The sequence below is a fragment of the Podarcis gaigeae genome (assembly GCF_964106915.1).
Source record: "Podarcis gaigeae genome assembly, chromosome: 5".
Classification (NCBI taxonomy): Eukaryota; Metazoa; Chordata; class Lepidosauria; order Squamata; family Lacertidae; genus Podarcis; species Podarcis gaigeae.
The window spans coordinates 12,557,225-12,585,037 of NC_139681.1; the positions used below are offsets into that span (position 1 = coordinate 12,557,225).

Here is a 27,813-nt window from a genome sequence, read left to right on the forward strand (position 1 = left end):
TGATTTATGAGTATAGGTGCAAAATCATAAATAATTACAGTGGTACCTTGGTTTAAGAACAACTTGGATTAAGAACGCTGCAGACCCGGAAGTAGGTGTTTTGGTTTGTGAACTTTGCCTTGGAATAAGAACATGTTCCGCTTCCTGTCGAGTGTGTTCCATTTGTAAATTGAGTCCCCCGCTGCTATGGGAAAGCACACCTTGGTTTAAGAACGCTTTGGTATACGAACAGACTTCTGGAACAGATTAAGTTTGTAAACCAAGGTACCACTGTAAATCCTGTTGCCTCCCACCTGAACTTGAACTTGAAAGATCAGGGTTCTGTTTAAGCACAGCAGTCTCCCTGCCACAGAAGTTTAACACTTGTGCCACGGGAGAGCTGCAGGAATGTCCAGGAAGGCAGTGGGAACAGTGGGCTCATCTCTCTTGTGTAATGGGAGGTGCGTTGGCCCACCTCACAGTGGTGGGAAATTAATATGCAAATTCTTATTTTGTGTGTTTGGATAATGGAGTCCATGGGGGCTGTTTTGCCTTGTTATAAAGTGGGATTTGGACTGCTTGAACTTCGACCATCCAACTGGATCACGTTCCATTTTTAAGCCTGCAGAACATACATAAGAGAGGAAGCGCCACCAAATGCAGTGATTCTTACTTCTGAGTAAACATGCATAAGATTGCATTGCAAATATTATAATTCTGCTGGAAGCCGCCCAGAGTGGCTGGGGAAACCCAGTCAGATGGGCGGGATATAAATAAATTATTATTATTATTATTATTATTAGCCAGATACTGTTAAAGTATCTGTTCTGCATACCAACATTTTGTTAAACCTCCTGGAAGGATGTTCTGATGGTGGCAGACCATAATAATTAGACCCTGCCAACAAATTAAGATTCTGAAGTAGTTTGGACTGTGTAGGTTTACTTTGGAGAACAAGTATCACACCAGGGCTACTGGTGGAAGGTGAAAGAAGAGAACGGGATGTTGGAGAATTCTGACGAAAATGGAAAAGGAAGCAGAAATTGCTGCAGTTCACATGTTTGTGGAAATCAGCCAAAAGAATACATAGTTGTTAATTATGCAAACAATGCATAATTAATTACTATTTTTACATAGCTTTGATATTTCCTTTACATTGAAATGAATGAATGCTTTGAAAGTTACGCAGATACTTAAGTAAGTCATGTGACTTATGTTAAAGAATGGACAGCGTAACGGATATTACAGTGGTACCTTGGGTTAAGTACTTAGTTCTGTACTTAACCTGAAACTGTTCTTAACCTGAAGCACCACTTTAGCTAATGGGGCCTCCTGCTGCTGCAGTGCCGTGCCATCGGAGCACAATTTCTGTTCTCATCCTGAAGCAAAGTTCTTAACCTGAAGCACTGTTTCTGGGTTAGCGGAATCTGTAACCTGAAGCGAGTGTAACCTGAAGCGTATGTAACCTGAGGTATCACTGTATAGAGTTGGCTTTTGCACTCTGAAATAAGGTCCGTCTGGATCGTATGCCACAATGAACAGCAGACATACCCACTGAGAAACAATGGAGGAGTAAGACCAGGAACACAAGCTTCTCAGAGGGCAAGTGTCTCCCCAGGCTTTGCCACCCCTCAGTCACCCGAAATGCCTGTTCCCTGATGCTAGTTATGCTTACATTGGTACCTTGGTTCTCAAACGCCTTGGTACTCAAACAGCTTGGAACCGAAACACTGTAAGTGTTCCAGTTTGCGAACTTTTTTCAGAAGCCGAACGGGCTCCGTTTAGAGTGTTACACTTCAAATTTGAGTACTATTTCTGGGTTAGTGGAGTGTGTAACCTGAAGCGAATGTAACCTGAAGCGTATGTAACCCGAGGTACCACTGTACAGTGTTTGGCAGAAACCGAACTGCAGTAGAATGGAAACAGTGCTGATTGCGGCAAATACCGGTTGGAATGGAAATTTCTGCCTTCTCACATCCCTAAATGGGAAGCAGTTGAGGATATTTGGTCAGGGGAGCAGAAGCAAGATGTGAAGGAAAGACTGGCAGCCTGAGGGGCACTGAAACGTCTGCAGTTAGTGCCTCTTTCATCCCAGAAAGTAGCTTTAGAAGTGAGAGATTCTCTGGAATCCCATTTAGTTGCTTAGTGTGAAATCTCACATATCCAGAAGTCAGACAGTCTTATACGAATCAGTTTGTGTGCCTTAAGTTTATTATAGTGAAGAAGTTGTTCTGGCTGCTGCAATAGGCTTCTTAGGTGAAGTACAACTATAGCCAACAGAGGATGGGACAGAAATATAATCCTGGCTGGCTGATACTAGTGATATATCTGAAAATGCAGCCGTGGTATCTAATTTCTATACATTATGTATTTTCTTCCTTTTTTAGATCATGCTCTTGATTTCAAAATTTGACTCATCTCTCTGCAGATAAACTTACTTTAGCGTATACATTTTTAAAGCTGGAATCGAAAGCTAATTTCCATCCACACTATTATTGTTATGGATGAACATATCAGACGACACAGCGATTCTTCAAACAGCTCTTGTTTATTCACAGGCCAGAACAGAACTGAATTGAAGGGTTCAGTCAGCCTGCTTATATAGAGCTCCAGTACAATGTAACTGTAACAATTTTCTAAAACTATCCAATCACTGAACGTCACTTTTGATCCCTTATTTGCATAACTATCTACAGTATCTCCCTGCTGGCCCAGGGTGAGAACTTCAGTACATAACAATTATGACTAGATCAATTTGCTCAGATGCTAAAGTGAAGCAAGCAGGAAGCTTTCTGTGCAGAGAGCATGATTTAAGATTCTTTTATGTTCCAACTCATCTTCTTAATGTTTTGTTTTGTTTTTTGCCCCTTTAGAGCTGGATCCTGCCAAAGTCTGTACTGGAAAGGGGGCTGTGACCCTCTGGGCGTCTCCAACCTATGAGGAGAATCGGAGCGTCAGTCCTACAAGTCATTCACAAGACGTCCACCAATCTGAAAGTAAGTCCAAAGTGTGAGATAATAGCCATAGCCTAGATAGAAAGTCAAAGTGCTTGTTGTTTAAGCTGCTGCCACTTGAGGGACGCAGGTGGCACTGTGGGTTAAACCACAGAGCCTAGGACTTGCCGATCAGAAGGTCGGCGGTTCGAATCCCCACAACGGTGTGAGCTTCCGTTGCTCAGTCCCTGCTCCTGCCAAGCTTGCAGTTCAAAAGCACGTCAAAGTGCAAGTAGATAAATAGGTACCGCTCTGGCGGGAAGGTAAACGGCGTTTCCGTGTGCTGCTCTGGTTCACCAGAAGCGGCTTAATCATGCTGGCCACATGATACGGAAGCTGTACGCCGGCTTCCTCGGCCAGTAAAGCAAGATGAGCACCACAACCCCAGAGTCGGTCACGACTGGACCTAATGGTCAGGGGTCCCTTTAGCTTACTTGAGTTTAAAGACCTCTAGCCTTTAAAAAAAAAGTATTTCAAAACTAACTCCATTTTTAAACAAAAAAAAATATTTACATGCTTGAAATGTGGGCTGTGTTTGGCTTTTGAAATTCAGGTTTTTTAAAATACAAATTGCAACGAGCAACTTTTTATCCTGCTGAAAACCGAATCCTAGTTGTGGAATGTGACTGAAAAAGAGCAAAAATGTCAGTGACACGTCACATAGTTCAGTGACATCATGCACATGTCTGCATTAGAACTTAAGCAGTAGCACAAAATCCCCATTTCAGAAATTCAGAATGTGCTGTTTCAGATCTCACCTACGTGAATTTTTGAATTCAGTAGTTTTGTATTTTCAAAACACAGTGTTTCGGAATGAAGTTAATTTTTTGTTCGGTTCTAAGCTTGAAATGGATGTGTTTTCATTGTGATGCTCCTTTACGGGGGGGCAAAGCATCTTCTGCCCCCAGATGACTGTGCTGTCTCACCACAGTGGCATTTTGTCATAGGCAGTATTCCCAAGTTGACTCTGTTGTCATTAAAGCTCTGCCTCCCTTTAAATAGCAGATCTGTAATCGTAGTAAACAAGCAAAGGCAATAAACAATGCTCAAATAAGTAACTGACCCTGAGAGGACAGGATTGTTCTTGAGATGGAATTTGCAGCAGGTACAGAGGAGGAACCGAAGCACTTTTTAAACCAATGTACAGTATAATGAATTTATGGAATGTTTGCTACCCTACAAGATATGGCCATTGCCTTAGATGGCTTCAACAGGGAACAAGTCAAATTTACAAAGGGTAAGATCTATCGGCTGATTGCCGAAGAATGGATGCTTTTGAATTCTGGTGCTGGAGGAGACTCTTGAGAGTCCCATGGACTGCTAGAAGATCAAACCTCTCCATTCTTAAGGAAATCAGCCCCGAGTGCTCACTGGAAGGACAGGTTGTGAAGCTGAGGCTCCAATACTTTGGCCACATCATGAGAAGAGAAGACTCCCTGGAAAAGAGCCTGATGTTGGGAAAGACGGAGGGCGCAAGGAGAAGGGGACGACAGAGGACGAGATGGTTGGACAGTGTTCTTAAAGCATGAGTTTGACCAAACTGCGGGAGGCAGTGGAAGACAGGAGTGCCTGGCATGCTGTGGTCCATGGGGTCACGAAGAGTCAGACACGACTAAACGATGAAAAAACAACAACAAGATCTATCGGTGGCTATAAGCCAGGACAGGTGCATGGTCACCATTATGGACTGTGCTAAGACCCACTCCAACGACAAATAAAAATGCAGCAGAAAGATTCTTACATCACAGTGCTGAGCAATGCTGTATCACGTTGTCCTCCAGCAAGATGGTGGAATGAAAGTCATTAACCAGCCGCTTTGTTCTTCTCAACCTGCTGTCCTCCTCTCAGAAGGTATGGGATGAAGGGGTTTCTGAAGAAAATCACACCGCAAGGCTGCTTGGGTCTTACTAGTTTCAAATGTCTCACATCCCCTGGTCTCTTCAACCCGCTGGCTGAGATCCTTTCAGGAAGTCACAACCGCTTCTGCCATTTGAAGGTCGGAAGGAGAAGCCCCTAGAAACTGTATCCCAGCCATCATTGGCCTGCCACCCTTCAGGTATCGTTGGACCATAATGTCTATCAGCCCCAGGCAATAAAGAAGAGCATGAGCACATTCAATTATGCCAGAGGCATTTGACAAAGCCTGGACAGCTTTTGCTGCCTTTTTTCATCAGTCCTTATTTTTAACTGCAGTTGTATGAAGTTGTTTCTGGAAGGTCAAAGGAAACAAGAGAAGACTGTCTTGTTTTGTTGTCTGCAGGTGGGAAGGAGGTTGTTTTTATTGCTTGTGGGTCTTACTTCTCACTTCCCTGATTCCCCTTCCCCCAAATGGGGACGCTCCTTATGGTTTCTTTGTTGTGAGAAAGGCGCTCTGTTCATGCTCTGAGGTTTCTGTGCTCAAAGAGGTTCTGGTGCTAAGCCTTGGTGAGCTCTGCCTCTCTCTCTCTCTCTCTCTATATATATATATAGAGAGAGAGAGAGAGAGAGAGAAGTAATAGTAATTTATTATTTGTTCCCCGCCCATCTGGTTGGGTTTCCCCAGCCACTCTGCGTGGCTTCCAACAAAGATTAAAAATACATTAAAATGTCACACATTAAAAACTTCCCTGAGCAGGCTGCCTTCAGATGTCTTCTAAATGTCTGGTAGTTGTTTATCTCTTTGACATCTGATGGGAGGGCATTCCACAGGGCGGGCGCCACTACTGAGAAGGCCCTCTGCCTGGTTCCCTGTAGCTTTGCTTCTTGCAGTGAGGGAACCGCCAGAAGGCCCTCGGTGCTGGACCTCAGCGCCCAGGCAGAACGATGGGGGTGGAGACGCTCCTTCAGGTATACTGGGCTTGAGAGAGAGATCAGTCTCCATGCCCTGAGACTTTTAATCTCAGGCTTGGGTGTTTGAGCCCCGCGCTGGGCAAAGGATTCCTGCAGGGAGTTGGACAATTTGATCCTCATGGTCCCTTACAACTCTACAATTCTGTGAAATTATTAAGTCCTGTTCCTGGATTATCTAAAACCACCGATGGCATTGACAGAATCAGATAACTACTAGTTTTGATATTTCCAAAGTGAGGTTCTCGGAGCATGGAGTAAGCCTTCTGGGACTTACTCCTGAGTTGACTTACATAGGATCATGCTCAGAAATTGGTTCTCTGGTCTAGCATGCCACCGTGTAATATTACTTTAGGGCAAGTGAATATTGCACTATTGCTATTTATTGATATTTATAAACTGATGCTTTTGAATTATGGTGCTGGAGGAGACTCTTGGGAGGCCCATGGACTGCAAGAAGATCAAACCTCTCCATTCTGAAGGAAATCAGCCCTGAGTGCTCACTGGAAGGACAGATCCTGAAGCTGAGACTCCAGTACTTTGGCCACCTCATGAGAAGAGAAGACTCCCAGGGAAAGACCCTGATGTTGGGAAAGATGGAGGGCACAAGGAGAAGGGGACGACAGAGGACTGTTCTCGAAGCTACCAGCATGAGTTTGACCAAACTGCGGGAGGCAGTGGAAGACAGAAGTGCCTAGCATTCTCTGGTCCATGGGGTCACGAAGAGTCGGACATGACTAAACAACTAAACAACAACAACATGAAAACAGCATTGATGAGCTGTCCAGACACAAAGGCTGTACAGAAAGGTCTTGAATGTTTAAGGAGGCACAGTTTAGTTAGCAAGAAATATCTGTACTGTCCCTTAAAGCTTGGAAGAAACTGCAGACAGCACAAAACACTATGCTCTCTCTTTGGAACATCTATTTCCCCTTTTTAATTACATCCAGGTTGAGGAAACAGTCTGGTGCAACTCAAATGCTCACATTATGAATTAAACATCCTGATACAGTTATTATGTTCTACCCCTGAGCTTCAAACACGCTTCATCCTCCATCTTACATCTTCAGGTTTTTAATAGCCGTATGTATTTACTGCCCAACCACCTACTTCATCTAAACAGTTGGAATAGTTAAATAACTATGACAGTATATGATTCTAGTAGTTCAGGCTCTTTTTTATGTGGCATAATTGTTCAAATGTGGTACCAGGGGCTGTGACTTGAATGGAAAGAAACATGATGCATTCCATGCGGGACTTCAGTTGAAAAAACCAACAACAACCCCAGGCCATGGAGAAGTTTGTCCATCAGAAAAAATGCCAGGCTATATTTCTCACAAATAATATCCCGGATGATGCTTTTAGCTATGATTCCTGATGTGGGTATGAAATAAATGCAAACATTGCTTGCCTGAAATGTCACTGGCAATGCTTATTTATGCAGCATATTTAATCCCTTAAATGGGCTTGGGATGGTTGTGATTATTTATTTGGCAACATGCGCAGGAACAAGGGGGAAAGTGCAGGTGCGCAAACACTTTCAGCAGAGAATCCAGTTAAAAGAAGGAAAAGGATGGGACATTAACACAAACTCCTTTGGATAGTTCTTGTTGCTGATTTCCTCTTTTTTCATTTTAAAGGCTTCTTGATTACTTTTCGCCACAACTGGGCTCTGAACACATTGCCAGCTTCAAATAAAGCCGCTTCGTTCCTTTTTCTCAGTTCAGATCAAAGCTGGCTTGGGGGCAAATACGTAAAAATGCAGTGTTTCCCAAGAACAACAGAATAGATACGGATTGCAGCTAGTGTCACCCAACCGCCGTACAGTGCAAGAATCTCAGCTTTAAAGCATCCATAACAGATGGCCCCTGCTCAAAATCTTTCAATGACGGAGAGGAATTTCAGCTTCTTGGAGCAAGTGGCAGAGAGCAGGAAGCTGAGGAATATTGTGCTTGGCTGAGAAAAGAAGCAAAGTTTCCCCGGTTCAGTCCATGGGCAAACCTGAGTATGTTAAACACTACTAAGGCGGATGTTATGTACTGAGTTGAATAGGATCCAAAAGGCAGCAGTCTGATTGGTCCTAGAACAATAGGATCCAACATGCAGCAGTCTGATTGGTCCTAGAACAATAGGATCCAACATGCAGCAGTCTGATTGGTCCACAGGAGCCACCCAATCCAGCTCCAGGTGGAAGTGAATCCACAACCTGATTGACCTACAGGAGAATCCCGGAATTAGCCAATCACATGGGGGCCATTGTGTAAATAATATAGATAAAGCAGACATTCTGGGGGAACTTCCATTCCTCCTCACCACTATGAGCTGAATAAAGAGGATGAAATCCATTCTCGACTCCGAGTATATTTCAGCGGAGATCCCCTGCTCTCTTACTTCAGAGTAAGCCCCGTTGCACTGAACACTGGTGGAGATGTTCTGAGCATGCAACTCATGCTCAGGCTTGCCGGTGGATAATTTGAACTGATTTCTAATTTTTTCGCACAGAGGATGCCGCCAGAAAACTTTCACTGTCTCATGGTGGGAGGAGGGAACAATTACCGGAAATGATTGCGCATCTGTGAGGGAGAAAAGGGAGGAGAATCGTGCCCACTCTTTTGACCGTGCAAAGTAGAATGTGTGTGGAAGGGGAGAAGCATTGAATCGTGTCGCACTCCCCAGTGGGCATAGATACCCTGTTGAAATTCCAGATAGAACGTAAAATAGAAAAGCCGCAATCGGAAAGTACTGAGTGCGCTGCATCAGAGCTCTAGTTAAGCCACCTGTCTCAGTTTATCCCCCTCGCTTCCTTTCCCCTTCGTACTCTCCTCTGCACAACGTCATCCCTCCCATCCACGCCACCCGCTGTCCTTTTTATTGCTGATGGCTTCCTAAATTTCCAGCAGTGAGTCATTTACAATGGAAAAGGATCATTGTTCTGACTCTCCCTTTGGAAAATGCCCGCCGGAGCCAGGAGGCTGCATTTTGCATGTGCATCAACAGGGGGTTGTGGTGTGTGTGTGTGTGTGTATTTGTGTGTGTGTAGTGGCACCAAAACCAGGTTCTGGAACATCTTGGAAAGGGAGCCAGTGAGACTTCTGAACTTAACTAGGCGCCCAAAAGATTTTAAAGCAAAGATTATGGGATAATGCACACAGTGACTTGCGATCTCGATCACACGCAGTCTGTAGCCCGCTGGGAGTAGGAGTTCAATATGGGTATGTCTTTAAGTTAACATCTTACATTAAAAACCTGACAGTACCAAACTACCAAAGGCTTTTCACTAAAGCCAGACTAAATGTCTTTCCTTCCGCAGTGTTGGATGGCAGGTTGAGAGGAGTTCCCTACCAGGACAGACTTTGCTCATGTGCTCAAGACATCGATTCCATAAAACATATTTTGTTGCACTGTGCAAAATATGAGCAAGCCAGGGCTGAACTGATACTACCCTTGCTGGTACCTTTCCCAGGAAAATCAGAGGCTCACTATGTCAGGTTCCTACTGGAAGACCGGACAAATGCTAGAACGTTAGCAGTAGCAAAGTTTTTATCGGTGGTTGCAAGAACCAGTGATCCCTGTATTCTGAACAAAATGCTTGTTTAACCTGGAGGTAGGCTGTATGAATTGTTTATTGATTTGTAATGATTTCTTGGGTCTCTGGACCGTAATAAAGATTGATTGATTGATTGATTGATTGACTTAACTAGGATCTGATTAAAGACTTTCCTCTGCTGCGGCAAATTTGTTCCTAACCCTCAAAAGAGAGAGTGTTTGTTTGTTTGTTTGTTTGTGGTTTCCAGTCTTAGGATCTCGAAGCAACGTGCATAAGGCTAGCATGTAAATAGAAAATACTGTGTCACACCTTGTGGCCCGGACTCTATAAAGATGGCACATGTTGTACCAACCACTTCTAAATATGTTTGTTTGTTTGTTTGCAGCTCTCCCTCCCATCTCCTCTGGCAGGGTTAAGAAAGGACAGATTTATTTTCCACCCTTTGCTTACATCTTCGTTTAAAATATTGAAGCCCTGCACTTGCAGCAGTGTGTGGCATTTGGGCTCCGTACTGAGCGCTCCGACTGCCTTTTTGACTCTGGAAGGAAATGTCAATGCACAATTGTTTCTTCATCACTCTGAATGAATTGCCTTGTGTTTACAAAGGTCAGGAACGGTGAGGGAATCATGTTTCTATGGAAATTAGGCAGCCTGAGCTCTAAGTATCCCATGCGCAAAGTGGACTCAATTCTTAACTCTGATTGGTAAATGCAACCCCCCCCCCCATGTAACAGTTGATTGTGGTGTTTTTTTCCTAATTCCCTCCCTTCTTTTCATTTTCTCCAATGCTTGCCACAAAATGCTTCAGGTGTAGAGCCAGGAACACCCGAAACAGGTATTTACTAAACGCTTCAATTTCTTATGGTTTCCGCGGCACACCTCTCGGTTGCTTAAGCAAGCACAAAACTGTTTGGTGCAGCTCTAGTGACCTGAAGTTCTTCGTTTTGCAGATGATTGGAGGTTACCGCTTAGTGTCGACTCCAATGGGGATGCTCAGTCCTCTGCTCTGGCTGCCAAGGGCTACCGCAGTGTGCGGCCAAACCTCTCTGAGAGCAAACCACACGTGAGTACCTGCCAAAAAATCCTTATGTGCTAGGAAAACTTTTGAGCCAAAGTAATGAAGAGTGAAGAGACCTGTGTCATCTTCCTGGCTGTGGTTGGGTGGGGAGCTTTCGTAATTCCTTTTTAATGGTTTGTAACAAGGGGTTGCAGGTGGCAACTTGGCAAACTTTTGATGAGGGAAGTTGTAATGTCCTGTGTCCTTTTCACCCCTGAAATCCTTCACGGGAATTTCTTCAGAGGTGGGACTTGAAGGATTCCCCATTGTAGCACTTTGTTATGCAACCTAACGTCAAGGTACGAGGGCCAAGCCAAATTTCTCAGAAAAGAGCATTATCAGTTTCCCCTTTTGGTGTGTCTCTCGTCCCACTACCTCCAAGCTGGCTGGGGAGTTCAACCGAATGCCCCTATCAACTTCTCCACCAACATTACAAGCGGGAAAATTTTGAGTGCAGCTGCAGATCCCATACATGGGACGCGGGTGGCGCTGTGGGATAAACCACAGAGCCTAGGGCTTGCCAATCAGAAGGTCGGCGGTTCGAATCCCTGCAATAGGGTGAGCTCCCGTTGCTTGGTCCCTGCTCCTGCCAACCTAGCAGTTCGATAGCACGTCAAAGTGCAAGTAGATAAATAGGTACCACTCTGGCGGGATGGTAAACGATGTTTCCGTGCACTGCTCTGGTTCGCCAGAAGTGGCTTTGTCATGCTGGCCACATGACCTGGAAGTTGTACGCCGGCTCCCTCGGCTAGTAAAGCGAGATGAGCGCCGCAACCCCAGAGTCGGTCACGACTGGACCTAATGGTCAGGGGTCCCTTTACCTTTACTTTTTTAACATGAGCATAATGCCACGGAACATCTCTCATGTCTGTTCAAATAAAGAGGTAGCAGTAATTGATGGAGAGCACCACAAAAGCGCAAGTTTCCTTGTTTGTTTTCCTGTTCAGCAGTAGTCTTCTTCTACTTGAGATCCATCTTTAGCCCCAACCTGCAACATGGACCCAGTGTTTCTTTGTTTTTTAAGTCAATGTGGACCTGAAGATCACCTAGTCCAGAATGCTATTACAGCATCGCTAAGATCCAGCCATCAAGCAGGGGAGACTGTCCCAAGACAGGCTATTCTACTGCCAAACAACCCTTACCAGTAGGAAGGTTTCTCCTACTGCTCAGCTGAAATCTGCTTCCATGCCTTTTCTGCCTAGAGATTCTAGCCCTTCCCTCTGGAGCCACACACACAAAGACGTTTGCTCCATCTTCTCCCTGCTGGGTGTTTGAAGACTTGCTGTCATGTCTCCCCTTAACCTTAACAAAGATGTGAGTTATAGGATTTTCCCAGAAAGGGAATTTGAGGCTTTTTTGACATTGCCTTCTCCTAGAACTGCACTTGGTCAGCAAAAAGGAACCGACGTCCTTCTTGATCTTGAATTTTGGCTCCATGTGTGTAATTTCCATTACTGAATGAAGCAAAGTAGGGGAAACCACAACTGTTCTCTCCTGCTACCAACCCTGCCTGTCCTTTGCCACAAACTGGATTCTTGGCCAACCAGATTCTTACTGTGCCACCCACTATGTCTGGATTGCAGCAACCATTGAGTTCTGGGTGGCTGTGCTAAAGCTGGTGACAGCCAAGCTCTGCTTCGTTTTATTCAGAATAGGGTCACTCATCATGAGCACCATTGCAGAACACAGAGTTTTGTGCGTGAGAGGACAAGCTTGATTCATAATCTTGGTTGCCTTCTTTATTACATTGCCTTAAAATTTGGCTGAGTTGCATCCAATGTTGTTTGCTTTTGCTTTGCTTTTTTGCAAGCAGAAGGAGGCCCTCACTAATGGAAGAGGCAGTGAGGGATCTTTTTATTTTTTAATACCAAAACCTCCTTCGGGGTACAGTCCCCCAATCATCTGGAGCAGATTTTCACAGGGCTGCAGGGGGGATGGAAAAGATCTCTTTCTCTTCCTTCATCAAAGACATCCATTGGATCAAAAGCGGTTCTGTGAACTGGAAGGGCACAGTCTGATTCAATTCAGTCTGGTGGTTATTATGTTTTCGTCTTTGTCCAAATCCAGAACCCCAGTCACACCTCAGACAGTTTCTAAATGCTTCCAAATGCTAACATTCAGTACATTTGAGAGGAAAATTTAGAAGCTATTGGATGTTTGGGTTGTAGACACATTATTTGGTCACGCAAGCTCACTGGATACACACTACCTTCCCTTCCTATCCCAGACAGTCTCTGGACTTCCCAGTTTCCAGAAGCCTTTAAAAAATCCTTCTTTTGGGTCATTTATTTCACTTCTGTCTGAGCTGTGGTTGGTGCACAGAGCTCAGGCAAAAAAATAAATAGACGTGAGCTAAAATCACAATAGGAACGGATCCCGTTCGCAACCAGAGGTACTACTGTATAGACTAAAGTTTTCTCTGATGTAACCTTTCAAGCATGGGACGCGGGTGGCGCTGTGGGTTAAACCACAGAGCCTAGGGCTTGCGGATCAGAAGGTCGGCGGTTTGAATCCCCACGACAGGGTGAGCTCCCGTTGCTTGGTCCTTGCTCCTGCTAACCTAGCAGTTCAAAAGCATGTCAAAGTGCAAGTAGATAAATAGGTACCACTCTGGCGGGAAGGTACACGGCGTTTCCGTGCGCTGCTCTGGTTTGCCAGAAGCGGCTTAGTCATGCTGGCCACATGACCTGGAAGCTGTACACCGGCTCCCTCGGCCTATATAGCGAGATGAGCGCCGCAACCCCAGAGTCAGCCACGACTGGACCTAATGGTCAAGGGTCCCTTTACCTTTACCTTTAAGATCACAATCTGCGCGTGTGTAGGACCCTGTTTTATGTTCCAAGCTCCAGTAGAACTTCTTTTTACAACCAAGTTTTATTTAAAGTTTTCCACATCAGCTAAAATAAAAAGCATACTAATCTAAAAAGCAAAATAGAAAGGCGGCGGGGGGGGGGGGGGGAGAGCTGAGGAAAGGAGGAGAGTAAAGAAGAAAAGAAAGGGGAAAACAAGGGAAATGAAATTACAAAGTCCTCTATCAAAATTAAGTCTTAACCCTTATTCCGCACATGGAAAAATGAGCCCATGCAGCTCTCACCTGGGACCCTCGCCCTCGTCCCCCAGCCTCCCACCCTAGGAAATGTTCTCACACACAGGGTTCTTCATCTTCAATCCTGTGTGCATCTTTCTCGATATGAGAGGAGGAACTTCAGGTTACAGAACATAGCATAAGTGTAACGAGAAGAAAGAAGAAGAAGAAATAATAATGAGATAGAAGAAAGTGAGATATAAAAAAGGCTAAAAAGAAAGAAATAGGAAGGGCTTCCAATTATTTGCCTGACAATTATGTATGCAACACAACAACAACAACAAAACAAGAACAACATATTATTTATATCCCGCCCATCTGTCTGGGTTTCCCCAGCCACTCAGGGCAGCTCCCAACAGAATATTAAAAACATGATAGCACATCAAACATTAACAACTTCCCTAAACAGGGCTGCCTCCAAGTGTCTTCTAAAAGTCAGGTAGTTGTTTATTTCCTTGACATCTGATGGAAGGGCGTTCCACAAGGTGGGTGCCACTACCAAGAAGGCCCTCTGCCTGGTAACAATGATTCAAAATGTTCAAAGTCTGCACTCCAGGATACTTTCAGGATGCACTGTTGGGTAGTATGTCTCCATCTGCTGTAGCAGAACGTCTGAGGGAAGTGGCATTCAAGTCTTCATAATCTCAGTCATTGCAAACTAGGCAAATTCATATACAGAACAAGATCACCAACATGAGCAAAGCTAAGTTTTCATTAACATGTCTGACGTCTGAACTAGGCTCTATAGGTAACTTTCCCTCAAGTATTCTAGATTCAGGTAGGTGGCCGTGTTCGTCTGACACAGTCGAAATAAATAAAATAAATAAAAAAATTGTCCAGTAGCACCTTAGAGACCAACGTAAGCTTGTTCTGGGTCTAAGCTGTCGTGTGAATGCACACTTCTTCAGATACACTGAAACAGAAGTCACCAGACCCTTATATATAGTTGGAGGGGCGGGGTTTTTCCCAGAAGGGTAGTAGGAGATGGGTGATTGGCTCGATGGGTATGGTAAACCTGTTGAAGACTATTAACGACTGCAATTAGTCCTGCAGGAAAAAGCAAATATGTCCTCAAATAGGTTTTTTTTTTAATTTTCCATGTAACATTTTTACAAATCAGTTTTATTTGTTGAGACATTAGGAAGAAAAGGGGGAAAGAGGTGGAGGGAGTAGGAGATGGGTGATTGACATACGAGAGAGAGACATTGCACACAATTTTGTAAATCAATAAAATATTTAATAAATAAATAATAAAAGTATGCTGTGCCATACAAAAAAAAATGGGTTTTTTTTTAAAGCAAAAGCAACCTCTTGATGGGAATTCCAGGGGCTGATGCTTAACCCTTTCTCCCCTAGCTGTCCCCTCGGTTTGCCTAGGAATAAAATACCGTATTTTTTGCTCTATAAGACTCACTTTTACCTCCTAAAAAGTAAGGGGAAATGTGTGTCCATATTATGGAGCGAATGCAGGCTGCGCAGCTATCCCAGAAGCCAGAACAGCAAGAGGGATCGCTGTGCAGCGATCCCTCTTGCTGTTCTGGCTTCTGAGATTCAGAATATTTTTTTTCTTGTTTTCCTCCTCCGTAAACTAGGTGTGTCTTATGGTCTGTTGCGTCTTGTAGAGTGAAAAATACGGTAATAGCCAGGTTGGGGGTGAGGGGACTACTTCTACAGAAAGTTAAGTGGCCCCTCCACGTGGTTCCTCTGCATTAACTTGCAGTATCCTGATTCCTGAAACTGCTGTCAATATATAGCCAAGAAGGTTAGGGGACAGGTACACAGGACTGCGTTTCATGTTTAGTTCCAGTTTGAAACTGAAAGGCAGATTTTTCTGGTTGCATTCTGGAAGATATATGAAGAAAGGAAAGGCCCAAAGGAAGGGGGCGTCCATCTACAACAACAGCGATAATGAACAACAAACAGCAACAGATATTTGAATGTTGTGCTCTGGGTATTGCTGTTCAAGAACTGGCAGACTGGAGGAGATTTCAGAAAACAACCAGAAAGATGACAAAAGGCCTCTTCAAGGCACATGAATACTAGCTCACAGAATGCGGCTGTGAAACCTTAGACTGAAAAAAAAGCATCTTTAGGGAGTAGTTTGCTTCTCGAAATGTTTAACTGTTTAATTGACTTGCTGTTCCTGTTTCTTAAAGGGAGAGGCATTCAAAGAGCACAGTGAAAAGACTGGATTTATTTGTTAAGCTAATACATTCCCTGTCCTCCTTTTTGCAGTGGTAATAATCAGGGTAGCTTACCATAAAAATAAAATAAAATTAGGCCCCCTGCCTTTTTTTAACAGCCCCACCCTGAACTATTAATCACAGACAGTTATAGGAAAGGCAAATGTATACTGTAGCATCAGATAACTGCAAGAAAAGGCTGCGCAAATACCAATTTGGGGTGCTTTTGTTATGGGATATCATGTCTTAGGCCAAAGTTTGGTGTGACCCAAATGGTAACTTTCAGGACAAATAGCACCTGGGAACAGACTGTCAGGAAAGCATTAACCTCACAGTCCTGGTCCAAATTTGTTCTCTCCAACCCCCCAAGGGGGCTGCTATTAATTTCCTTTTAAAATGCTGGTGATCTCATTCATTTTATCTCCTGCGTCATGTCTTGTTAGAGCAAAACGTTGAATGGGGTGAAGCACCAAATTCCTTCCAGTTGTATCGATAATTTTACTTTCAGAGCTGCTCACTGGTGTTTTTTTAAATTGAAGTTTGCATGTATGAATAAAATCTCAGTATATACAGAAATCCGTTCCAGAAAGATTTAGAGACTTACATAGCCATCTTCCAAATAAAATCACACACAGTTTCAAACCGTATCTGATTATATTTTCAAAACACCCTCAATTTTATCCCAGTTTTTTTTAAAAAATTGAGTGTTTTGAAAATAAAATCAAAAACCTGTTCTACAAGTTTTGATACCTGTTTGCCCCGTACCTTTTCAATAAATAAAAATTTGAGCATTATAATGTTTTTCCAATTTCCACCAAACATTTTCTTTGTGTTGATAAATTTGATGTTTCCCCTCCCCCAACGTATAATTTGTACAGTAGTCAATAAATCATCAGGCTATAATGTTATTTGTGTACATCCTAAAGGTAAAGGTAAAGGTACCCCTGCCCGTATGGGCCAGTCTTGCCAGACTCTGGGGTTGTGCGCCCATCTCACTCAAGAGGCCAGGGGCCAGCGCTGTCCGGAGACACTTCCGGGTCACGTGGCCAGCGTGACATCGCTGCTCTGGCGAGCCAGAGACGCACACGGAAACACCGTTTACCTTCCCGCTGGTAAGCGGTCCCTATTTATCTACTTGCACCCGGAGGTGCTTTCGAACTGCTAGGTTGGCAGGCGCTGGGACCGAGCAGCGGGAGCGCACCCCGCCGCAGGGATTCGAACCGCCGACCTTTCGATCGGCAAGTCCTAGGCGCTGAGGCTTTAACCCACAGCGCCACCTGCGTCCCTTGTGTACATCCTAGATAACACCTAATGACACAGGACTGGAGGCAAGTGATAGTTCTGAGCCAAATTTCCCTTAATCACCAAAACAATGGTATTTGAGAAAGACTTTATATTAGAACATGGCCACCAGGAATAATTGAAAATAGCATTCAGATTGCCACTGTGCTAACACCTTGAATTGATTAGGGCAGGGATGTCTACATTGTGGGACCACATCTCCCATCATCCTTAATCACTGGCCGCAGTGGGGCTGATGGGAACTGGAGTCCAGTGACAGGTTCCCCCTTGAATTAGGACCACTCTTAATCCCTCAGAATTTACGAGACTTATTCTTGTAGAACATGTTGCAGTATATTCAATACTTCGAAGAAGATTAACTGTGGTGTACTTGAGGTAAACGGCGTTTCCGTGTGCGGCTCTGGCTCGCCAGATGCAGCTTTGTCATGCTGGCCACGTGACCCGGAAGTGTCTCCGGACAGCGCTGGCCCCCGGCCTCTTAAGTGAGATGGGCGCACAACCCCAGAGTCTGTCAAGACTGGCCCGTACGGGCAGGGGTACCTTTACCTTTACCTTACTTGAGATCTCAAAATGACAGCTATTGGTACATGTTGGCTGATGAGACGATAAAAATATCACCCAATTTTATTTTATAATTGATTTCGGTGTTCGTGATTCTTTGGCTTTTATGAAGTCTCTGCCATCTTTTAAAAAGAAACATTTCACCTCTTTTCTTTCCCCCAAGCCAGCTAAAGGAGTATGTATGTGTGTGTGTGTGTGTGCTGTTAAAAGCTTGCAGCAATGGAAACATAACAATGACATTTTAGTGGTCTGTCTTGTGCCCCCCCCCCATTTTTTACTATGCAACTATTTTGCAGAAGCTCACTCCAAATGGAGTCTCTGCCATAGCTGTCAAGCGTCCCTAATTTGGCAGGACAGTCCCTTATCCCAGCGCCATGTCCCGCTGCTGTCCCTTATTGATGATGTCCCTTAAATAAGCTACTGAAGGTAATGGGGCCCGTTCTATGTCCAGCTGTCCTTTGTCAACAACAAATTGTTGCTTTTTCGTGTGTTGAATATATGCTGTATGGTAATTTATGGACCTAATAGGTATCTAAAGCTATTTGCACGCCACAAAATATGTATTTTATCAAAGTAATTGTTGATCCCTTGTTTTGGCTGCTGATCCCTTATTTTCGAGGCTGCTGGTCCCTTATTTTCAAATCTGTAAGCTATGGTCTCTGCTAGTGCACTTTGTAATGAAAATCTGACTTGCTCATTGATCGAGGGCTTTCATTGGGTATCAACAAGTTTCACTCTTAAGGTTGCGTGGTAGATTTCCATCACTCTGCTGTTAAGAAGGTGTTTGTAACTCAATGATACGAGTTCATAACAGACCCGGAAAATGCATTACTGTCTTTACATAAGCATTTTCCTTCAAAGGACCTCTTTGTTTTATGCACCTCTGGCTTTGTACAGACTCAGAAGTAATATTGTTGATTGCTTTGAGTAAGATCCTGAACTTCATTCCAATATCCAGAGATCCTGAGAGGGATGATGGGATTCAGAGCTGAAATTCACCACCTCTAAAACCGTGATCCTGAGAGTAAACTCCAGTGAATGCAATAGGGCTTCTGCGTAGACATGGTTAGGATTGTTGCATTAAATCCCCAGGCTTCCCTGGTTTGTCAACTAAGTAGAAAACTAAACATGTTTACTGTAAGCAATACATAACATTGACTTCTTGTTTATTTATTTATTTACTTGCTTTCTTATTTAATCATATCATCAATGCACACTGTGTTACAGTCAAATACAAGGTAATAAGAAAGAAATACCTATCTTAAATATAACACATACGTATATAAGCAAGGATCACAGCATAACTTATTCCTGCAATTTAATTGATTCTTATAAACCTTGATTTCAATTCCCATTCCACTCTCTCCCTGGTTTGGAAAGATAGCAGATAGGAAATGCATACCACTGACTTCAGTTTGATAGACAGCTACACCAATCTGGGCTTTGGGTTTTCAGCCAATACATGATACACTGAAATGATACACCAGCTCATCATGTGAAGATCTGGAAATCCTTCATTCAACAACGGGAGTGAATGAGCTGTGTGCCGACTTTGAAATTCCATATTAAAGTTTCGTTTCTTCCTGTTAACCTCAGTCGAATGACCAACTCATTTCTCTCTCTCCTCTTTTTCTCCTTTGTATGGTGCTGACTCCCCCCCCCTTTTGAACCCCTTAACTGGGCAGACCCCCTCTCCACCCCACCCCTCTCCTCCAAACGAGGAGAGCTTTGCATGGCGACCTCGCACCGGCACCGCAATAACTGTCCTGCAGCCCGTTCCCATAACAGATTGTGTACACCCTCACGCACCCAAGCCGCATTTGCGACCCAGCCTCGAGGGCCGGCCCAGTTTTTCCTCCTCGCCCAAACCCTTCGTCGCGGCTCCCTACAAATCCGCCGGCTCCATCCCCGCAGACAGGGGGTTGCATGTTGGGCAATCGCGGCCGGGAAGTCGCTCCTTGTTACCCGACGCGTCATCCGAGCACCAAAACACCCTGGCGCTTGCTGAGGAACATCCGAGTGGTAAAGCTGGACTGAAACCCAACCACGAAACCAGAGCGCAGAAAAAGGTCAGCAGTCTATATGTAGCTTGTTTATCTAACAGCACTTGTTCGGCTCCGGTTGGAAATTCCACTGCCCGTTCAGATGGCCAAACACAAGGCGCCCGTTTTGGAGCTGAGGTCACTGTGGCACCAGCCTTCCCCCCTACTTCCTCTGTAACAGATACTGGAAAATCTCTTCATCCTCCTCCTCCTGCCCCTCCCAGGCCATTCTTTAATATTGTTCTCAGTGGAGACTCAGTTAGTTATGGTCAGAGCCATCCCTCCAGGACTCCACAGGCTGTTGGCAACACAAAGGCAGACTTCCCACATACGACTTGCAGTGAGGACAGGATGAGAAAGGAACCGTGCATTGCTCAGCTGCCACCGCCGCCACCCCAGCAACATCCATGCAAGGCAAAGGAACATGGCAGGGTACATGGTTTTCTTCATAACCTTTTTTTCCTCCCCCTTTCACACGGCTGTATCTTTCTTTCCCTTCTCCCACGCACCAGTGCCTTCCTTTCCGATTTGGATGCCTCCTAAGATCTTTCCCTCTCTCCTGAATAACCGACAGCCTTTCCTTCCGCGACAGATGCATGTTTGTGTGGAGATTGCGGGTGCAAGGTTTTTTTGGGGGGGGTGCCTCAAGCCCAAATCATACCGGAGAGGTTGGGATGGGTGCTGTTCTGTGAAACCCCTCTGTCTTAGGCTAAAGGAAACATAGCAGCTGGCACAAAACTGCCCTCAGGTGATGACCATGTATTCTAAGGGATTTTGAATTGCTTGATCTGTTGATGACAGGTGACCTGGAAGGTGGGTTTGGGGCCCGGGAGTTGTGTGAATTGTTGTTGTCTTTTTTTGATGGCCGCCGTGCAAAACTTGCTCTTTTGGGTAAATAATGTCGTCTCACGAGGTGTCGTCTCACGAGGTGCGGCATTTTTTGCATGTCACTGCACACCTGCACTGTTTCGGTCCCCCCCACTCCTTGTGTAATGCCACCTTATCTCCCACAGGATGCGACTTGCTCTGCCGCCACCACCCCAGCTCATACAGAGGTTATAGTAGTGCCATTCCAACAGGTTTACCCCGACCGCGGGCGAGAAGCCAGTTCAAGCACACCTCCGCCTCCTCTCCTGCCATATGGCCAAAGCTCTGCATTCTCTGACAACACGCCTGCTCCTGGCTTACTTCTGACCTTCCCGACATTAGACGATTTCATTCCCCCTCACCTTCAGAAAGGTTCCCAACATAACCAGCCATCCTCTTCGTCAGGGATCGTGCCCCACGTTCGCCCGAAACTGCCTTCACTGTCGCCACCACCACCACCTCCTCCTCCTGTTCTGATTCCTCCCGTCACGGAGGTCTCAGACAGTGTGTCGGAGCCCGAGAGCACAGGAATGATCTTGCGCACAGTAAGCCTTGCCACATGCCACCGTGACGGCTTTGCTAAATTTATGCTCCCGGATTAAATGACCTTATTTTTTTTCCTCACTGGCATACTAAACTTTGAACAAGGTGCTCTCTGCCAGCAGCATGACAACCGAAACCTTGTTTATGTGCTATTATATTGCATGTGTGTCCCTTCCCCCCACTTCTTGCTCAGTCACCCTTCGGCCGTGTAATGTTTCTTCCTTGTCCTTTCCTATTTGAAAACTCTACACCAGGGTTTCCCCAAATGTTTCAGACTACGGTACCCATAATAATAATAATAATAATAATAATAATAATAATAATATCTTTATTGTCATTGCCCCCTCTCAGGGACAACGAAATTACTTGGCTGCTCCATCCACCCAGATAGGGCACTCCACTTAAAATCAGAACAACTATAAAAACACTAATTAAAACAATATAATATAATACAGCAAGGAAGATTAGATGACTTCAAAGTCCAGGTTTCCCATTCAGGGCCGAGATCGCTCTGGAGAAGAAGCTGTTCTTGAGACGGCTCGTTCTTGTCATCATCGTCCTGTATCTCCGTCCCGACGGCAGGAGCTCGAAGAGACAGTGACCAGGATGCGATGGATCTTTTACTATGTCCAGTGCCTTCCTATGGCACCTTGTGGCATAAATCTGCTCTAAGGTGGAGAGTGGGCAGCCAACAATGCTCTCTGCTGCCTTAACAACTCTGCACAACACCATCCTGTCCTGGGTAGTACAGCTTCCGTACCACACACACAAGCCATAAGTGAGCATGCTCTCAATGACACAGTGATAGAAGGCAAGCAGCAGTTTCTGCGGAAGATGGTTTTTCCTGACCACAGGTAGCTAGCGGTGATGGGAGTTGTAGTCCAAAAACAACTGGAGGCCCAAGCTTAGGAAGCCCTGCTCTGTGCCTTTGGCCATAACCAGGCACATCCCAACTTGGTGCCCTGCAAACGGTGCTGGACTACAAATCCCAGCCTCCTGACCTGATGGACGCACCGGGCCATAGGATGCACCGGACCATAGGAGGGAGAGATCAGGGGGGGAAATTTTCTTGTTCTTGCCCTCTAAAACAAGGTGCGTTCGAGGTGCATTCACCCAAAGCCTCTGGAGTGCGGCGGGAGTTCCCTCTGGGCTCCGGAGGCTTCAGGTTCCTTTTGACCTGCAGAGGCTTTGCGCAGCTAACCCCAAGCTAGAAGAGCGAGACAGAGCGCTCCGCAGTGCTCCGTCTCCCTGTTCTGGCTTTGGGCTTAGCCGTGCAGCTTGCATTCGCTCTATAGGACGCACACACATTTCCCCTTAATTTTTGGAGGGGGAAAAGTGTGTCCTATAGAGCGAAAAATATGGTACTCTATTTTAGTGTTCCGCACTGCTTTAGACTACCTTCATGGAAGGACATAGGGTAGCTGTTTTGCCAATGTCTTAGGGCTTCTTCCTTTGTGGCAGCTTCGTATTCGCAATTTCACATCTGCGTACGAAAGCATGCCTGCCATTGTTGCGTTGCAGAACACGTGAGTTTCCGAGGCTCCATTTAGTCACCTGGCAGTGGGAAGAGGTCTTTAAAGACAGCTTCACATGCAATGCCTTTCATAGAGTCATAGCTGGAAGGGGTACTGAGGATCATCTGTGTGTGTGTAATAATTTTTACACTAATAAATAATTTTTATTAGTTTTCAATTACAAAAACTCAGTAAAAGCCTCATTGTCACAGTACCAAATTATAATACAACTCATATTTCCAATTGTTCAGATACCAAATTATATTATTTTCTTGGGCCCCCGCGTGCTAGAATTGATGATTTGATAATTTACTTGGACTCGGCATTCCAAAAACTTATGAATTCCAGTTGTACACCAGTCAGAATAACAAACTAAAATTGCAGCTGCAATTTTAACAACTTCCATTCGCATTAACACATCCAATAATTTGCAGCCCTACAGGTAAAGCCTTCAAACTCTCTCTTTGGATTCTGAGCATCGTCTAATCCAGTGTTTCCCAACCTTGTGCCTCCAGATGTTTTTGGCCTACAACTCCCATCATCCCTAGCTAGCAAGACCAGTGGTCAGGGATGATGGGAGTTGTAGGCCAAAAACATCTGGAGGCACAAGGTTGGGAAACACTGGTCTAATCCAACCTCCTGCAAACAAGGCAGTTGCCCCATAAGGGGATCGAACCTGCGACTTTGGCATCATCAGCACCACGCTCTAACCTACTGAGCTATCTAAGCTCAGTGAAGGCTGGTGGGCTGTCTCTGCCCATGGCAGGATATATCTATCAAGAGGGCCCCAATTAGAACAGCCAGGCCTGGTGAAAAGTACTTTATGCCACCAGGATCTCCATACACAACTCTTCCAGCTTCAGGCTGCAAATTATGCCAGTTTCTATGGTTTTCTTCTTCAAGATTTGGCTTCTGCTGGCTTGGCTTCCTTGAGTCTCAAAAGGCAGCCAGACACAGCAAAAACAACAACAAACCTATTTTAATGATTGGGCCGGGAGCTAAACAGGTCACCTCTCTTCCAGTCCCCCCCCCCCCGCCTTTTATATACTTGCTAAAACTGATTGGCACTGTGGGTTAAACCACAGAGCCTAGGACTTGCCAATCAGAAGGTGGGTGGTTTGAATCCCTGCGATGGGGTGAGCTCCCGTTGCTTGGTCCCTGCTCCTGCCAACCTAGCAGTTCGAAAGCACGTCAAAGTGCAAGTAGATAAATAGGTACCACTCCAGCGGGAAGGTAAACAGCGATTCCGTGCGCTGTTCTGGTTCGCCAGAAGCGGCTTAGTCATGCTGGCCACATGACCCGGAAGCTGTATACCGGCTCCCTTGGCCAATAAAGCGAGATGAGCGCCTCAACCCCAGAGTCGGCCACGACTGGACCTAATGGTCACGGGTCCCTTTACCTTTTTAAAAGTGATTGTGGGACCAAATGGAGCTCTGGTGGTCGCTCTATGATTCTGTTGATCTTTAAATATCATGTAGCACAAAAAATCCCCAGAGGGGCACATTTGGATTTGAATTTCCTGTGCTTCTGGTTTGATTCAAAGTGTTCCTTTAAAAGAAGAGAGAGAGAGTGGGGGAGATGCAATTGAATTTTGACATTTTATCCCTCCGGGGAGGTAGGGGCAGCACACATGGTTTCCCCAAACGCATCATCCTTGTGGCAACCCTGTGGCATTAGGCTGAGAGGTGGTGGCTGGTCCAAGGTCATCCAGGGACTTTCAGTGCCTGATGTGAACACAGGCCATGCTGGTTTGAGCCCAATGATCCACCTACTGGCACTTCATGGAGTTGCTTTTACAGGAGAACCCAAAATAGGAATCCCCATGCCTTGAGATTGTCCTTCCTGGTGCACACTGGCTCATGCAAGTGGCTATGCATCATAAAGATGAGTAGGAGATCAATATGGGCTGTATGTAGTTCAAATGCTATTTATTGGATGTGTGGACATGGGTGGCGCTGTGGTTTAAACCACTGAGCCTCTTGGGCTTGCCAATCAGAAGGTTAGCAGTTCAAATCCCCACGATGGAGTGAGCTCCCATTGCTCTGTCCCAGCTCCTGCCAACCTAACAGTTTGAAAGCACGCCAGTGCAAGTAGATAAATAGGTACCACTGCAGCGGGAAGGTAAACGGTGTTTCCATGCGCTCTGGTTTCCGTCACGGTGTCCTGTTGCCCCAGAAGCAGTTTAATCATGCTGGTCACATGACCCGGAAAGCTGTCTGTGGACAAACGCCGGCTCCCTTGGCCTGAAAACGAGATGAGCGCCACAACCCCATTGTCGCTTTTGACTGGACTTAACCGTCCAGGGGTCCTTTACCTTTTTACCTTATTAAATGTGCACACTCACAGAATGGTGGAGTTGGAAGGGACCCCACGGATCATCTATTCCCAACCCCCTGCAATGCAGGAAACCTTTTGCCTGACATGGGACTCAAACCCACAACTTTGAGATTAAGAATCTCATGCTCTACCAATCAGCTATCCCTCCCCCCCCCCTCTCCAACTTGCAGTTGCGCCCTAATTTTCTGCCACTCGCTGCTCACTTTGAACAAATCCTTTTGGTAGATCTAAACTGGAAATCTCAGGGTCAGCATGATCATTTCATCTGGACGGCCACCGCCACAAAAATTTAACAGCAGTTCTTATGTCAGTGATAACAAATAAGCAGGTTCTGACGCTGGCTGCGGTTGGCCCAAGGATGTGATGCCGTACCTTCCTCTCTCCTGTCTCTGCTGGTTCCTCTCCACCTGTTCTTCGCATTGTCCTGATGTCCCCGGCGTCCTGCTGTCTTAACAGCTTGCAAAGGGCGGTGCGTCCTAAAATTATTTCCCTGATCCCCCTCATCAAGTAATCCGTAACCGGCTTTCGTTCAGGATCTGCATGGGTTTTGCATGCCTGATGGTTTCTGTGAAAGGAACACCTCTTTTTAAAAGGAAGCATGGGTCTGAACACACAGATCTCTCTCTCTGTAACCAGAACAGCTCATTCCTGCCACCAGCTGTATGCCATGTATTACAGTGTCTTTGAGCGACGCTCCTTCATCTAGCGCAAAAAAGGGGGTTCGGCTCTTTCCTCTGTGTGTACTAACGGCAAGAGAAAGGCGCCGTGCCGGTGCATCGAACTAAAACATTTCTCGGGTTTGTTTGTTCTCTGTTGCAAAGCGGCTGTCCTCCAGGTATCCTGTGGCCCTTGGGCAATAACGGCATATGTACCTTTCCATTTCAGGATCCCTGTCCTCTGCTCTATGAAGCGCCCAGGTCCAGCAGTGGCACAGAGTGCTATGGCTCCCTAACTCTCACCAGCAAACCCACCTCCGGCTACCCCTCCACCACCATTGTCAACCCCACCATCGTCCTTTTGCAGCACAACAGAGGTAAGGGTAACAACGTATTGCCTTTGCCAGCTCAACTTGGGACAATTTTCAGCAAGGGCAATTACCATATTTTTCGCTCCAAAACATGCACCAGACCATAAGGCGCACCTAGTTTTGGGAGGAGGAAAACAAGAAAAAATTATTCTGAATCCCAGAAGCCAGAACAGCAAGAGGGATCTGGTTTCTGGGATACCGTGTGGCTGTTCTGGCTTCTGGGATAACCGCACCAATACTATTCAGGGCAGCGGGATGAAGGCTCCCCCTGCCCGAAGAGGCTCCACAGGGGTAAGGCGGAAGCCAGGACAGCGCGTCGCTGAAGGGGCGCTGCGCAGTTCACCCTCTCTGCACAGCGCCATTCGCTCCATGAGAAGCACTCACATTTCTCCTTACGTTTTAGGAGGAAAAAAGTGTGTCTAATGGAGCGAAAAATACGGTATATATGACAGGGTAACCGCAATGGGATGGGAGTAGGGCTGGGCTATATATCGATACGTCATCCAAAACCGGTTTGAAGTCGTGATATCGGTTTCATAATTTTTCAATCTGGCGATCCATCGCCAAGCATGATGTGTGTGTGTGTGTGTTAGTCAAAAAATCACAATGTGGGGAAAACCATGAAGCCAGCCAATGCTTCTCTCGATTCCTGCAGCCCCTCTGCCAGCTCAGCTCTCCCCTGTCTCATGCAGGGGGCAGCGAATTACAAGAGCAGGTGCCAGAAAAAATCAGGATGCGGGGAAAACCATGAAGCCAGCCAATGCTTCTCTCGATTCCTGCAGCCCCTCTGCCGGCTCAGCTCTCCCCTGTCTCATGCAGGGGGCAGCGAATTACAAGAGCAGGCGCCAGAAAAAATCAGGATGCGGGGAAAACCATGAAGCCAGCTAATGCCTCTACATAGCTCCATCCTTATTTGACGCCATGATATATTGGTGCATCACGATGCTTAGCTGGTGATACCTGGTTTTCAACTCTGTGATATATTTCCCAGCCCTAGTGTTTGGCTCCTTATTTCAGACATTGTGATGCACATATGCACACATATATACACTCTCACCGTACTTTTCCGTCTATAAGACGCCCCCATGTATAAGACGCCCCCTATTTTTGGGGACTGAAATTTCAGAAAATGGGGGGAGATGGCAAAAAGTTGTTGGGGAGGGGAATTAGTGAGGGTTGCTAAGCTTTCTTTAGAGGGGAATACCGAAAATCGCTCACCCACACACATCGCAAAATCCGCCTCCTGTCTGTCTCCTCGCTGGCAGGAGCTGCCAACGCCCCCCCCCCAATTGCCGTAGCGTCGGCCAATCAACAACACCCATTGACGCAGCAACCAATAACATGCACAATAGCCTCTGACAGCCACGGCAGCAACCAATCAAACGTCCACCCTATGCACTACCCATGTATAAGAAGACCCCCACTTTTTTGCATAATTTCTAAGGGGAACAAACATACATGGAAAATTACGGTATATCTATGCATTTATCTTATCTGTAAACTGCCTGAAGATTTTTCTTTAAAATAAAAACAAAACTGCAGGGAGCCATCACAGCATGTTAACGATGAGATTAAGTGACGACCTTGGAAACCCTTCATTTTAATTTTGCCTCTGCCCATTAAGTCAATAAGTGGCCTTCGATAAGCCACCTTTTCTTTCATCCTTAACCCGCACCTGCAATCTGAATATAATAATTATTTACCAGTCTTCCAAAGTCGTTGCGAAAGGTCACAAGGTAAACAGTCTAAAGTGATATATAGATACTAATAATAAACCCACTGTTTGGAGGTGTGTCCTTTTTGAGCTTTGATATTTATACATCCTGTTTGGAACAACTCACTCACGGTATCAATGACTTGGGAATGTTGCCTAGCACTGCTGTTTTGAAGTTGTGCAGGGCCGAACATTATTTTGCTTTGGTGGGAAGACCTTGGGTTCAGGGTCTGATA

General features: G+C 45.5%; 1 protein-coding gene across 50 annotated transcripts in view; it reads left to right on the forward strand.

Annotated features, from left to right (window-relative positions):
* SORBS1 (sorbin and SH3 domain containing 1) overlaps nucleotides 1-27,813 on the forward strand; it is a 121,397-nt gene that overhangs the window by 20,490 nt on the left and 73,094 nt on the right. For 22 of the 50 annotated variants that reach the window (XM_083738126.1, XM_083738115.1, XM_083738135.1 and 19 more), the window contains exons 5-10: nucleotides 2,853-2,975; nucleotides 10,154-10,180; nucleotides 10,296-10,408; nucleotides 19,219-20,007; nucleotides 20,589-20,987; nucleotides 25,722-25,869. In XM_083738126.1, the coding sequence (XP_083594252.1) occupies nucleotides 2,853-2,975; nucleotides 10,154-10,180; nucleotides 10,296-10,408; nucleotides 19,219-20,007; nucleotides 20,589-20,987; nucleotides 25,722-25,869 (1,599 nt within the window). The remainder of the gene's footprint in view (nucleotides 1-2,852; nucleotides 2,976-10,153; nucleotides 10,181-10,295; nucleotides 10,409-19,218; nucleotides 20,008-20,588; nucleotides 20,988-25,721; nucleotides 25,870-27,813) is intronic. The other 28 variants (XM_083738140.1, XM_083738147.1, XM_083738143.1 and 25 more) reach the window with 6 other exon arrangements.